Source organism: Otolemur garnettii, unplaced genomic scaffold (genome assembly GCF_000181295.1).
Source record: "Otolemur garnettii isolate 467f Iridium unplaced genomic scaffold, OtoGar3 scaffold00175, whole genome shotgun sequence".
Taxonomy (NCBI): Eukaryota; Metazoa; Chordata; class Mammalia; order Primates; family Galagidae; genus Otolemur; species Otolemur garnettii.
In genome coordinates, this window is record NW_003852570.1 from 424,663 (window position 1) to 438,109 (window position 13,447).

The 13,447-nt window shown below is 34.6% G+C and overlaps 1 protein-coding gene across 1 annotated transcript; it reads left to right on the forward strand.

Annotated features, from left to right (window-relative positions):
• Positions 1-774: 774 nt before the first annotated feature.
• On the forward strand, positions 775-9,365 carry ITM2A (integral membrane protein 2A). Its single transcript, XM_003800459.1, has 5 exons — positions 775-1,014; positions 3,187-3,366; positions 3,600-3,710; positions 8,989-9,145; positions 9,283-9,365. The coding sequence occupies exons 1-5, from the start codon at positions 775-777 to the stop codon at positions 9,363-9,365; spliced, it is 771 nt and encodes a 256-aa protein (XP_003800507.1).
• The last annotated feature ends 4,082 nt before the right edge of the window (positions 9,366-13,447 follow it).

Sequence of the window (13,447 nt, forward strand, 5' to 3'; positions counted from 1 at the left end):
ATGATGAACAGGTCCTGGTTTTTACTATAAACATTGTCATATAATACATCAGTTTTGAGGAAGTGCAAAGATAACAGCCTTTATAAATGGCAGGGCTTTTGGTATTTTTCTTCTCTTTTCTGAATGTTTGAAGCTCACAAAATTAGAAGTTTATCACAGTGGTAAAGCTTTTCTTAGGATCCTAACTCTTACTCAAGATTTAAAAAGAACATAGCTTTATAAATATCTAGAAAAGGTTGTTCCATCACTGGATTTAGAAATATTGTGGCTTTGCTACTGTAATCAGCTGAAAGTTCTATGAATGGAGGAACTTAGAGTCAATGGAATCAACATTTTTTAAAAAGAAATCTAGTTACTTTTCTGTATGCATAAGGTTGATTGGAGATTTTACACTTAAAGAGGAATTTAGTGCCACTGAATCTCCAACAGATTGCTGAGACCACCAATTTCACACCATCCCTTCACAGTATGGAGACAAGAGAACAGTCTTGGAGCACTAGGAATGAAAAAGTTTTGAACTGGTTATAGCAAAATCTTGATGCCATTTTTAAACTGATCTGCTTTTCCTGGACAAGAGGAGATTCCAATTATTTTGCCAAAATGGGGTCAAAAAATTCACAATTCACTAGAAGTACACCCCGTAAGATTTGCTGGAAAAGAAAGTTGATTTGAAGAATCTTTTTTGCAAAGGACATCTACCAGGTGGTTGATAAAATTGTTTGTGCTATGTTTCCAGTCACCCAGGATAAACTGTTTGCATTTTTTGGTCACAGTATGGTATTCTATCTTGCTTTTATGACCACGTTACACCTGAAAGGGAAGTATAAACTAGAACCAGTGCATTTCTTTGTGTCCAGTACAACTTCTCCCCATTCCAAGGCCCAGTCTTATATTCCCAAAGATAGCAAACTGTCTGAAGAGCAAATTAGCCATCACCTTATGGATTTTGGAGGTATTGCCAAAATTGAAGTTGCTGAAGACAAGCAACTTTTGCAACAATATATTCCCATACTGGTGACATATGCATACATGACAAGTATTTACACCCTTGATAAACCTTCCAAAGCTATTCTTTCTATTGACTTAATGTGCTTTTTTTTTTTTTTTTTTTTTTTTTGAGACAGAGTCTGACTTTGTCACCCTTGGTAGAATGCCATGGCATCATAGTTCACAGCAATCTCAAACTCTTGGGCTCAAGAGATTCTCTGTCCTCACTCTCCTGTGTAGTTGGGACTACACAAATCCACCACAAGGCCCAGCTATTTTTTGGTTGTAGTTATCATTGTTGTTTGGCAGGCCCAGGCCAGGTTTTAAGGCTGCCAGCTGCTGGAGTATGCGGCTGGCACCCTAGCCTTTGAGCCTGGCTATTATTTTTAGAGATGAGGTCTCACTCTGGCTCAAACTGGTCTCAAACCTGTGAGCTCAGGCAATCCACCTTCCTCAGCCTCCTAGAGTGTTGGGGTTACAGGAGTGAGCCATTGTACCCGGACCTTAATGTGCTTTATTGGTTCCAAAGGCATAGAAAAATTACATAAGCAGCTGGCCTTTATAAACTGCTCCCAGACCTTTCCAATGATGACCTCCAATTTCTACTGCTTTACTCCTCTGACATTCTACTTACATGTCCTGATTTGTACTGTTTACTTTGTAATTTCCTAAATACACTGTCCTGCCACAGCAAGTTTGTCCATCAATGAGAAGATTCTGAAAATACTATAAAATATTCTTTATTTAATTAATAGATATCACCATAATCATTTGTCACTGATCCCATAATACTACCTCCTATTGTGATTACTAGTTGCATATTAGCCTGCAAAAAGGCATGAAATTCATATTAAAAGAATCATAATATCTGCTTAACAAAGATAAATCTGGGCTCTGTATGTCATCGTAGCACCTACAAGTAGGCCCCAGTCATTGGCTTCCAAATTTACACCTATGTAATACTAATACTATGTGTAGTTAAATCTCTACACAAAGAGACTGACTCAACTTTGACAATACTCATTTTGAGTAAAAATGTTTTTATGCCACTCTGGATGATACATCTTAGAGAAAGCTTTCTAAGTCTTTAGAGGCTTTGTCTCCACACTATTTCTGGTCAGTCAACCTGTTTTCTCACTTGTCTTAGAAGCAAGGGAGGAGATTTCACATTAGGCTAATTAATTTGAACCTAAGTAAAAGCAAGATTCTTTTTCCTAGGTTATGAAATTATAACCTAGGAAAGCATAAACTGTTACCAATATTACCTGTGTAATTGGTTGTTACCTGTGTTGAAATGTTTTGCTGTATTGGTTGTTACCTGTGTTGAAATGTTGCTACTTTTAGAAGGAATCTTGATAGTTTCTGAATTTAAAGTTAAATTGATAATTTTCTATGTATAATTGGGGCTGTGACTAGTAATAGCACAAATTCTGCTTTCAAGAAAAAATAAAAAAAAGAAGAAGAAAAACTTGACAGCTTTTCTTATTGTTAAACGGCCTTTATAAAACAATTTAAAGGGGTATAGCCAACAGTTGTTTAACAGATAAATAATACAGTTATAATAGATAGATTCTAGTGTTCTATAGCACTGTAGGATGACATAATTAAAAATAATTTATTGTATGTTTTCTAATAGCTAATTGAGTGGATTTTGAAGATTCCCAATGCACACAAAAAATAATAAATATTTTAGGTGATAGATATGCTAATCCTCCTGATTTGATCATTACACATCTATGAGTATCAAATTATCATAAATATATGCAATTATGTGTGAATTAAAGTAATAATAAAAGTAACAATAGAATAAAAAAGGTCATTTCCTAGTAAATCTTATATAAAATATAGGTCTCAATTTTACATATCTTTCAGTAATAAATATTATCTTCAATTTGTGACTCAAAAAAATTTAAGGAAACAATATTGTTAAAAATAGCCTGCTAAAAATCCAATGTGGTGATTTCACATTACTAAATTTGTTGAAAACTGAGGGTAGTATACTTAATTTATGACTTTGCTAACTGACTGAAAATGAGTTTAGACATTTTTTTCTAAAACCAAACACAACTATATTTCTTTATTTTTCCACCTGAAATTGAGCTAAGCAGGCAGTACAACAAGTTGATGTTAGTATGAGAAACAAGTCAAAAGTGATAGGAGTTAATATTAGGTGTTTTAATTTCCCTGTCTTGATTTTAGAGCACCATCTACCGTGGAGAGATGTACCTCTTTGAGTCTGAGGATCCTACTAATTCTTACTTCCTGCTTGTGATGAAGGAGGCTGACATTCATGAAGATGACAACATTGCAATCATTGATGTACCTGTCCCCAGTTTCTCTGATAGTTCCCCTGCAGCAATTATTCATGACTTTGAAATGGTTGATTTCTCATTCTTATACATATTCCAGAATTTTCTTTTTTTCCCCTAGCTCATTAGCAGGTAATAAATCCATGTAAAAATGTAAATCTATTTGAAGAAAAGCCTTTTCACTCCTTTGTTAGTGAATATACATTACTTGATATTGAAAAATGTAGCTGGTTATTCTAATGGTAGTTGGAGAATTCATAGTGTTGATACATTCTCTGTGCTAACTTTGTCCTTCCCCAACAGGAAATGACTGTGTACCTGGACTTGCTGCTGGAAAACTGCTATCTGATGCTCCTCAATACCTCTATTGTTATGCCTCCCAAGAATATGGTAGAGCTCTTTGGCAAGCTGGCAGTATTATTTTGGAAGTCAAATTTTTTATCTATAAGTATTTCCAAATAACTTCCTTGTTTTAAAAAATAGTGAATTTGCCTAAAATGTGCCACTTAATTGCAATATTTTCTGTTTTTTTTTTTTTTTTTTTAAATTCGTGGTGATTCATTGAGGGTACAAGGAACCAGGTTACACTGATTGCATTTGTTAGGTAAAGTCCCTCTTACAATTGTGTCTTGCCCCCAAAAGCTGTGACACACACTGAGATCCCACCCACTTCCTTCCTTACCTCTCTCTGCTGTTCCTTTTCCCCATGCCCTCCATCCTTCTCTCTTCTCTGCTCTCCCCCTCTCCCACCCTCCACCATGTATTAGGACATTAATTGTCATATCAAAATTGAATACATAGGATTCATGCTTTTCAATTCTTGTGATGCTTTATTAAGAATAATGTGTTCCACTTCTATCCAGGTTAATACAAACGATGTAAAGACTCCATCTTTTTAAGGGCTGAATAGTATTCCATTGTATACATATACCACAGTTTGTTAATCCATTCCCAGATTGGTGGGCATTTAGGCTGTTTCCACATTTTGTCAATTGTAAATTGAATTGCACTAAACAGTCTAGTGCAAGTGTCCTTATGACAAAATATTTTTTTTTTCCCCTTTGAAGTACATGCCCAGTAATGGGATTGCAGGATCAAATGGGAGGTCTAGGTTGAGTTCTTTGAGGGTTCTCCAAACTTTCTTCTGAAAAAGCTGTATTAGTTTGCAGTCCCAATAGCAATGTAAAAGTGTTCCCTTCTCTCCACATCCATGCCAGCATCTGCAGTTTTGACATTTTGTGATGTGGGCCATTCTTGCTGGGGTTAGATGACATCTCAGGGTGGTTTTGATTTGCATTTCTCTAATTATTAGAGATGATGAACATGTTTGCATATGTTTCTAGCCATTCATTTGTCATCTTTAGAGAAGGTTCTATTAATCTGTCTTACTCATTGATATATGGGATTGTTGGCTTTTTTTCATGTGGATTAATTTGAGTTCTCCTTAGATCCTAGTTATCAAGCTTTTGTCTGATTGAAAATATGGAAATATCCTTTCCCATTGTGTAGGTTGTCTATTTGCTTTGGTTGCTGTCTGCTTAGCTATGCAGAAGCTTTTCAGTTTAATTATGTCCCATTTGTTTATTTTTGTTATTGTTGCAATTGCCACAGAAGTCGTCTTCATAAAGTCTTTCCCCAGGCTTATATCTTCCAGTATTTTTCCTATTCTTTCTTTGAGGATTTTTATCATTTTATGCCTTAAATTTAAGTCCTTTATCCATCTTGAATCAATTTTTGTGAGTGGAGAAAGGTCAGGGTCCAGATTCAGTCTTTTATATGTGGGTATTCTGTTCTCTCAGCACCATTTATTGAATAGGGAGTGTTTCCCCCAGTGTAAGATTCGGTGGTTGTAAGATGTTACTTTCATTTCCTGGTTTTCTACTCAATTCCAAGTGCATATGTCTCTATTTTTGTGTGAATACCATGCTCTCTTGACCACTATAGCCTTGCAGTACAGCCTAAAATCTGGTATGGTGATGCCTCCTGCTTTGTTTTTATTACTAAGAACTGCCTTAGCTTAGGGTATCTCCTGGCTCCATACAAAACACAGAATTATTTTTTCCAAGTCTTAAAAGTATGATATTGGTATTTTAATAGGGATGGCATTGAATCAACAGATTACTTTTGGAAGTATAAACATTTTAACAATGTTGATTCTTCCTAACCATGAGCATGGTACATTTTTCCATTTGTTAATATCCTCTGCTGTTTCCTTTCTTGGGGTTTCATAATTTTCATTATAGAGGTCCTTATCTCTTTTGTTAGGTATATTCCTAGGTGTTTCATTTTCTTTGAAGCTGTGGTGAAGGAAGTTGTGTCCTTCATTAACCTCTCATCTTGGTTGTTATTGAAGTATACAAAGGCTAATGATTTGTGGACATTGATTTTATATCCTGAGACATTACTGTATTTTTTGATGACTTCTGGGAATCATGTGGTTGAGTCTTTGGGGTTCTCTACGTGTAAGATCATATCATCAGCAAATAGGGAGAGTTTGACCTCCTCTGTTCCTATTTAGAGGCCCTTTATTTCCTTCTTCTTCCCTAATTGTATTGGCTAGAACTTCTAGCACTATGGTGAATAGCAATGACGACAGAGGACAACCTTGTCTGGTTTCAGTTCTAAGTGGAAAAGCATTCAGCTTTACTCCATTCAGTAAAATATTAGGTGTGGGTTTGTCATAGATAGCTTTGATCAGTTCAAGAAATGTGCCACCTATGCCCATACTCTTCAGTGTTCTAATTAAAAAGAGATGCTGGATTTTATCAAATGCTTTTTTTGCATCTATTGAGAGGATCATATGGTCTTAGTTTTTGCTTCTGTTGATACATTGATATCATTTATGGACTTGCATATGTTAAATCAGCTTTGCATTATGGTGATGAAATCTACTTGATCCTGATGTATGACATTTTTGATCATAAGCTGTAATCTATTGGACAAGATTTTGCTGAGAATTTTTGCATCTATATTCATTAGTGAAATTGGTTTGGAGTTCTCCATTTTAGTTGCATCTTTTCCTGGTTTTGGCATCAGGGTGATGTTTGCTTCATTGAACATGTTGGGGAAGATTCTTTTCTTCTCAATTTTTTGGAATAATTTCTGCAGTATGAGAATAAGGTCTCCTTTGAAGGTTTGATAAAATTCTGGTGTAAAGCCATCCAGATCAGGGCATTTTTTAATTGGGAGTTTTTTTAATTATTTTTTCTTTAATCTCAGTGCTTGAAAATGGTTTGTTCAAGAGCTCTATTTTTTCCTGGATAAGGGTAGGGAGAGTGCGTGATTCCAAATATCAATCCATTTCCTTCACATTGTCAAATTTCTGGGCATAGAGTTTCTGGTAGTATTTAGAGATAATCTCTTGTATCTCTGTGGCATCAGTTGTTATTTCCCCTTTATCATTTCTGATTGAGATTACTGGAGATTTTACTTTTCTATTTCTAGTTACTGTGGCCAAAAGTTTATCTATTTCATTTATTTTTTCAAAAAAAAAAAAAAACAACTTTCTTCTTTACTTTTCTGAATGATTTTTTTTTCAATGTCATTAATCTCTGATTTAATTTTTGGTATTTCTTTTCTTTGGCTGGGTTTAGGCTTAAAGTTACTTCTCTTTACAATTCCACAAGATGGTTTGTGAGTTTGTTGATGATCTCTTTCTTTTTTTCGAATGAAGGTGCATAAAGTGATACATTTTTCTCTCAGGACTGCTTTTGCTGTATCCCACAGATTTTGGTAGCTTGTGTCTTCATTGTTGTTATTCTCAAGGAAGTTAATGATTTCCTCTTTTATTTCTTCCTGCACCCAACTGTAATTCAGCATAAGGTTGTTTAATTTCCACGTTTTTGTGTGAGGTTGAACTTTTTAATTTGAGTTCCACCTTTAATGCCTTGTGATCTGAGAAGATACAACATAACATTTCAATTCTTTTGGTTCTGTTGAGGTTTGATATGTGTCCTAGGATATGATCAATTTTGGAGAATGTTTCATGGGCCGATGAGAAGAATGTATATTCTGTAACTTTGGGATGGAGCATTCTATATATGTCTATCAAGCACAGTTGTTCTAGGGTCTCATTTAAGACCCTTGTATCTTTGTTTATTTTCTATTTGGAGAATCTGTCCAGGTCTGTAAAAGGAATTTTAAAGTCCCCTGTTATTATGGTGTTACAGGATATCATATTGCTCACACTAATTAAGATCTGTTTCAAGAATCTGGGAGCATTTACCTTGGGTGCATAAATATTTAGAATTAAAATGTCTTCTTGCTGTATTTTTTCCTTGACCAATATGAAGAGTCCATCTTTTTCTTTTTTTACTTTAGTTGCTTAAAATACACATGTAACTGAAAATTAGATTGCAACCCCTCTTTTCTTCTGAATTCTGTTTGCCTGAAAAATTATCTTCCAACCCTTAACTCTGAGTTTTAATTTGTCTTTTGAGGTAAGGTGTGTTTTCTGCAGACAGCAAATGGATGGCTTCTGTTTTTTAATCCAATCACTCAATCTATGTCTCCTCAATGGGGAATTCAAGCAATTAACATTTATTGAGATAATTGATAAGTGTGGTAGCATTCTATTCATCTTATTTTACGAATGTTCGTTGCTTAGTTTTGTTTTTTGCATCATTGTGGAAGCTAGGTTCTGTCCTTTAATTTCTGGGTGCCTACTTTGCTGGTGGTCTATTGTGATTGTCAGTGTGTAGAACAGGTTGAGGTATTTCCTGTAGAGCTGATATTGTTGTGGCAAATTTCCTCAGTGTTTCATATCAGTAAAATATTTGATTTCTCTGTCAATTTTAAAGCTTAGCTTAGTGGGATATAGAATTCTGGGCTGGAAATTATTCTGTTTAAGTAGATTAAAAGTAGATGACCATTGTCTTCTGGCTTGAAAAGTTTCATTAGAGAAGTCTGCAGTCAGCCTGATGCATTCCCCCTGTAGGTCAATTGGTGCTTATTCCTAGCAGCTTGCAAAATCTTTTCTTTTGTCTTGATTTTGAACAGGTTCATCACAATGTGTCTTGGAGAAGCTCTTTTAGAGTTGAGGTGACCTGGGGTCCGACATCCCTGTGAAAGCAGTGTGTCAGAATCTTTGGTGATATTTGGGAAGTTTTCATTTATAATATTCCCCAGTATGGTTTCCATTACTCTGTGGCATTGTTCTCCCCCTTCTGGGATACCTATAACTCATATGTTTGAATGCTTCATAAAGTCCCATAATACTGTCAGTGAATGTTCTGCTTTCTTTTTTTTTCTGCCTCTGTAACTATATGAATTATCTCAAGAGCTTTGTCCTCTACTTCTGAGATTCTTTCTTCTGCATGGTCTAATCTGTTGTTGATACTTTCTATTGTGTCTTTGAGTATCCTAATTTACTGCTTCAATTCCTTCAGCTCTGCTGTATGCTTTCTATATTCTTCATATCATTCATCTCTTATTTGATTCTGTTTTTCGATTTCCTTTTGTTTCTTTCCACTTTCTCAGCAATTTTCTTCATTGTTTTCATCATCTGTATTTTAAATTCCCCTTCTGTCATTCTAACATTGGATTAATTGAAATAATTTTTGTATATAAACATATGCTGTGAACGTTAAACTACTCTAAAAATAAAAACTCTTTTATTTTTTATTGTGGAGGATTTCAATAGTGTCTTTAAGGATTTCTCCTTTCACTTTTTTTTTTTTTTTTAAGCTTTTAGAGTGGTGAATACTTGCCCCACACTACTGTAGTTAAAGAAGACCTGGTTTCCATGGAAGAAATTCATGATGTTAGTAACCTTGGCATTTTTATTTACCAACTTTGCAACAACAGAAAATCCTTCTGCTTCTCCCTTCATTGCAGAAATTTGTTGCTCAGTAGGCAACTTATTCCTTACTTCACCCTGTATTACACAGTGGAGGGAAGTGCAGGTAAAAATGAAGAGCAATATTACATAACTTTTCATTTACACTTTAAAAGATCAAAAGCTATCTTTCTGTGCATTTCCTCGAAGGTTTCAACAAACATGTTATTGATAAATGCTGGAAGATTAGACACTTTCCCAGTGAATTTATTGTTGAAACAAAGATCTATTAAGAATGAGGGGTAACAGATAAATTGTGTCCATGGCAATAAGAAGGCAGAGATTTATGGTATTGTTTTAATATTAAAGTTTATTGGATATTCCAGGTATTTACTCATGAATTTACTCTATTGCTTATACTTAAGGAAAAAAAAAAAAAACCTACAACCACTGCAATCTCTTGTCAAATTTCAGTTTATTTGCCTTTCCTTTATATTTTAAGCTAAAATTAAATGTTTCTAATTTTTCCTTTAGACTTACAGGTTTAGATTACTGAAAACAACATGAATATGTCGGCTAATATTCTGACAATAAATTTGAGCCATTGTTTTATGAAAGTAAGCTCATCACTCAATAATATTTTAGAGCACATTTTACATTTGAAATATTTAAAAATCTTTTTTAACTGTTTGTATAAAACATATCAACTCTCAATCTTGCTTTGTTTTTCTTTTATCTTTTTGCAACTTTTCTGAGTTTATAAATTACATCTTTGTGTTTCTGTTAGGTGCTCTCTGTAATAAAACTGTTTTAAATGTGAAAAATTTTCTTGGGAAAGTGATTTTTCAGTACTGCAGTGATTCCTTCTCACAGATATGTGTATTGTGACATCCACAAAACTTTATAGGTGTTGAATGCTGTAAGGAGTTGAGGATGTTTGAATTCTATAACTCTATAATAAATTTTACTATATTAACAGTTATTTATTTTATTTAATCACTTGAAATATGCTTAATGTGAATAACTAATGTTATTTACTTTGGTGCACCTGCAACAGACTGAAAATTATGAACTTACCTATTTCCCCATTCCTAACTCTACAAACTTATATTTTATTTTTCTATATTTTCCTCCTTTATTGACATTATAAAAATTAGTAATAAAAATAAGGTTATAAAAGGAGGGAGGAGTATTAAATTTTATCAAATACTTTCTATATATTATATATTTTTTAGTGGCTGAGTAATATTCCATGGTTTACATATAGCACAGCTTGTTAATCCATTCCTAGATTGGTGGGAACTTAGTCTGTTTCCACATTTTTGATATTGTAAATTGAGCTGCGATAAACAGTGTAGTGCAAATGTCCTTATGGTAAAAGAATGTTTTGTCTCCTGGGTAAATTCCCAGTAATGGGATTGAAGGATCAAATGGGAGATCTAGTTTGCGTTCTTTGACGATTTTCCATAATTCATTCCAAAAATGTATTAGTTTGCAGTTCTACCAGCAGTGTAAAAGTGTTCTTTCCACGTCCATGCCAGCATCTCTACCTTTGAGTCTTTGTGATGTGGGCCATTCTCACTGGAATTAGGTGGTATCTCAGGGTGTTTTTTTTTTTTTTTTCTTTTTTTTTTGGTGTGTTTGTTTGTTTGTTTGTTTGTTTAAGACAGAGTCCACTATGTCACCCTGGATAGAATGCTATGGTGTCATAGATCACCAGAACCTCAGACCTTTGGGCTTAAGTAATTCTCTTGCCTCAGCCTTCCAAGTAGCTGGGACTACAGGCGCTTGCCACAGTGCCTGGTTATTTTTTGGTTGTAGTTGTCATTGTTGTTTTGCAGGCCTGGGCTGGTTTCAGACCTGCCACCTCCAGTGTATGTGGCTGGCACCCTAGAGGCTGAGCTACAGGCACTGAGCCTCAGGGTGGTTTTGATTTGCATTTCTCTAACTTTTAGAGATGACAACCTTTTTTTCCACTTGTTTGTTAGTCATTCATCTGTCTACTTTACAGAAGGTTCTATTCATCTCTCTTGCCCACTGATATAGTTATCAAAAATATAACTTTTTATGTTGATTAGTTAGAATTCTCTGTAGATTTTAGTTATCAAACTTTTGTCCAATTCATAATATGCAAATATCTTTTCCCATTCTGATGGTTGTCTATTTCCTTTAATTATTGTCTTCTTAGCTATACAGAAGCTGTTCAGTTTAACTAAGTCCCGTTTGTTTATTTTTCTTTTTGCAATTGCCACTGAAATCTTCTTCATAAAGTCTTTCCTCAGGCCAATACCTTCAAGTGTTTTTCACCACTTTCTTCAAGGATTTTTATTGTTTCATGTCTTGAATTTAGATCTTTTATCCATCGTGAACAAATAATAATGAGGGGTGAAAGGTTTTGGTCCAGTTTCAGTCTTTTACACGTGAAAGTTCACCAGTTTCACACTGCCAGTTCTCCCAGCACTACTTACTCAATAGGGATTCTTTCCCCCAGTGTATGTTCTTTGGTTTATCAAAGATAAGGTGGCATCATCTCATTGTTTTCTATTCAGTTCCAAGTGCCTATGTCTCTATTTTTGTGCCAATACCATGCTGTTTTGATCACTATGACCTTGTAGTACAGCGTAAAGTCTGGTAGCTTTAGCTATACAAGATTCTTTTCTGGTTCCATGAAAAATGAAGAATTATTTTCTCCAAGTATTTTTATTTATTTATTTATTTTTAGACAGAGTCTTATTACATTGTCCTCAGTAGAGTGCCGTGGTGTCACAGCTCATGGCAACTCTAACTCTTGGGCTCAGAGAGATTACCTAAGCATTTGAAATAGCTGGGACTACAGGTGCCCAATGTAACACCTGGCTATTTTGTTGTTGTTGTTGTTGTTGTTGTCATTGTTGTTTAACAGGCCTGGGTTAGGTTCAGAACCACAGCTCTGGTGTATGTGGCCAGTGCCCTATCCACTGAGCTATGGGTGCTGAGCCTGTTTATTCCAAGTCTTGAAAGTATGATGTTGGTATTTTAATGGGGGTTGCATTGAATATGTAGATTGCTTTGGGAACTATAGACATTTTTAAAATGTTGATTCATCCCAGCTATGAACATGGCTCATTCTTCCATTTGTTTAAATATTCTGCTATTTCTTTACTTAGAGTTTCATAATTTTTGTTATAGAGGTCCTTCACCTCTTTAGTTAGATATATTCCTGGATCTTTCATTTTCTTTGAAGCTACTGTGAAAAAAAAATGGTGCCCTTGATTAATTTCTCATTTGGCTGGGTTTGTTTGCATATAAAAAAGCTACATTCCTTTTATATCCTGAGACCATACTGTATTTTCTGATTACTTCCAGGAGTCTTGTGCTTGAGTCTTTGGTGTTTTCCAAATATAAAATCATAACATTGGCAAAGAGGGAGGGTTTGACCTCCTCTGCCACCATTTGGATGCCCATTATTTCCTTCTCTTGCCTGATTGTATTGGCTAGAACTTCTAGCACTATGTTAAATAGTGTGGTAACAGAGAACAACCTTGTCAGGTTCCAGTTCTAAGTACAAAAGTTTTAGTTTTGCTTTGTTGAGTATAATATTAGCTGTAGGTTTTTCATAGATGGCTTTGGTCAGTTTAAGAAATGTGACACCTACACCTATGTTCTTCAGTGTTATAATTAGAAAATGATGTTGGATTTTATTGAATGCTTTTTCTACATCTATTGATAAGACCATATTGTCTTTGTTTTTGTTTCTATTGATATGGTGTATTATGTTTATGAACTTGTGTATGTTAAACCAGGCTTGCATCCCTAAAACCTACTTGATTGTGATGTATAACATTTTTATGAAAAGCTGTCATCTATTGGCTAAGATCTTATTGAGAATTTTTGCACCTTTATTCATTATTGAGATTGGTCTGAAATTCTCCTTTTTATTTGGGTCTTTTATTGGTTTTGGTATCAGAGTTATGTTTGCTTCATAGAATGTGTTGGGGAAGATTCATTCCTTCTCAATTTTTTGGAATAGAATCTACAGTGTAGGTATAAGCTCATCTTTGAAGGTTTTATAGAATTCTGATGTGAAGCCATCTGGACTAGGGCATTTTTGTTGTTATTGTTGTTGTTGTTGGGAGTTTCTTTATAGTTTGATATCAGTTCTTGAAAATGGTCTATTCACGAAATCTATTTCTTCGTGGTTAAGTCTAGGGAGAGGATGTGATTCTAAGTATTGATCCATTTTCTTCACATTGTCAAATTTCTGGGCATAGAGTTTCCTGTAATATTCAGAGATGATTTCTTTATCTCTGTGGCATCTGTTGTTATTTCCCCTTTATCATTTCAGATAGTGGCTACTAGAAAGTTTACTGTCTTGTTTACAGTTAGTCTGGTCAAA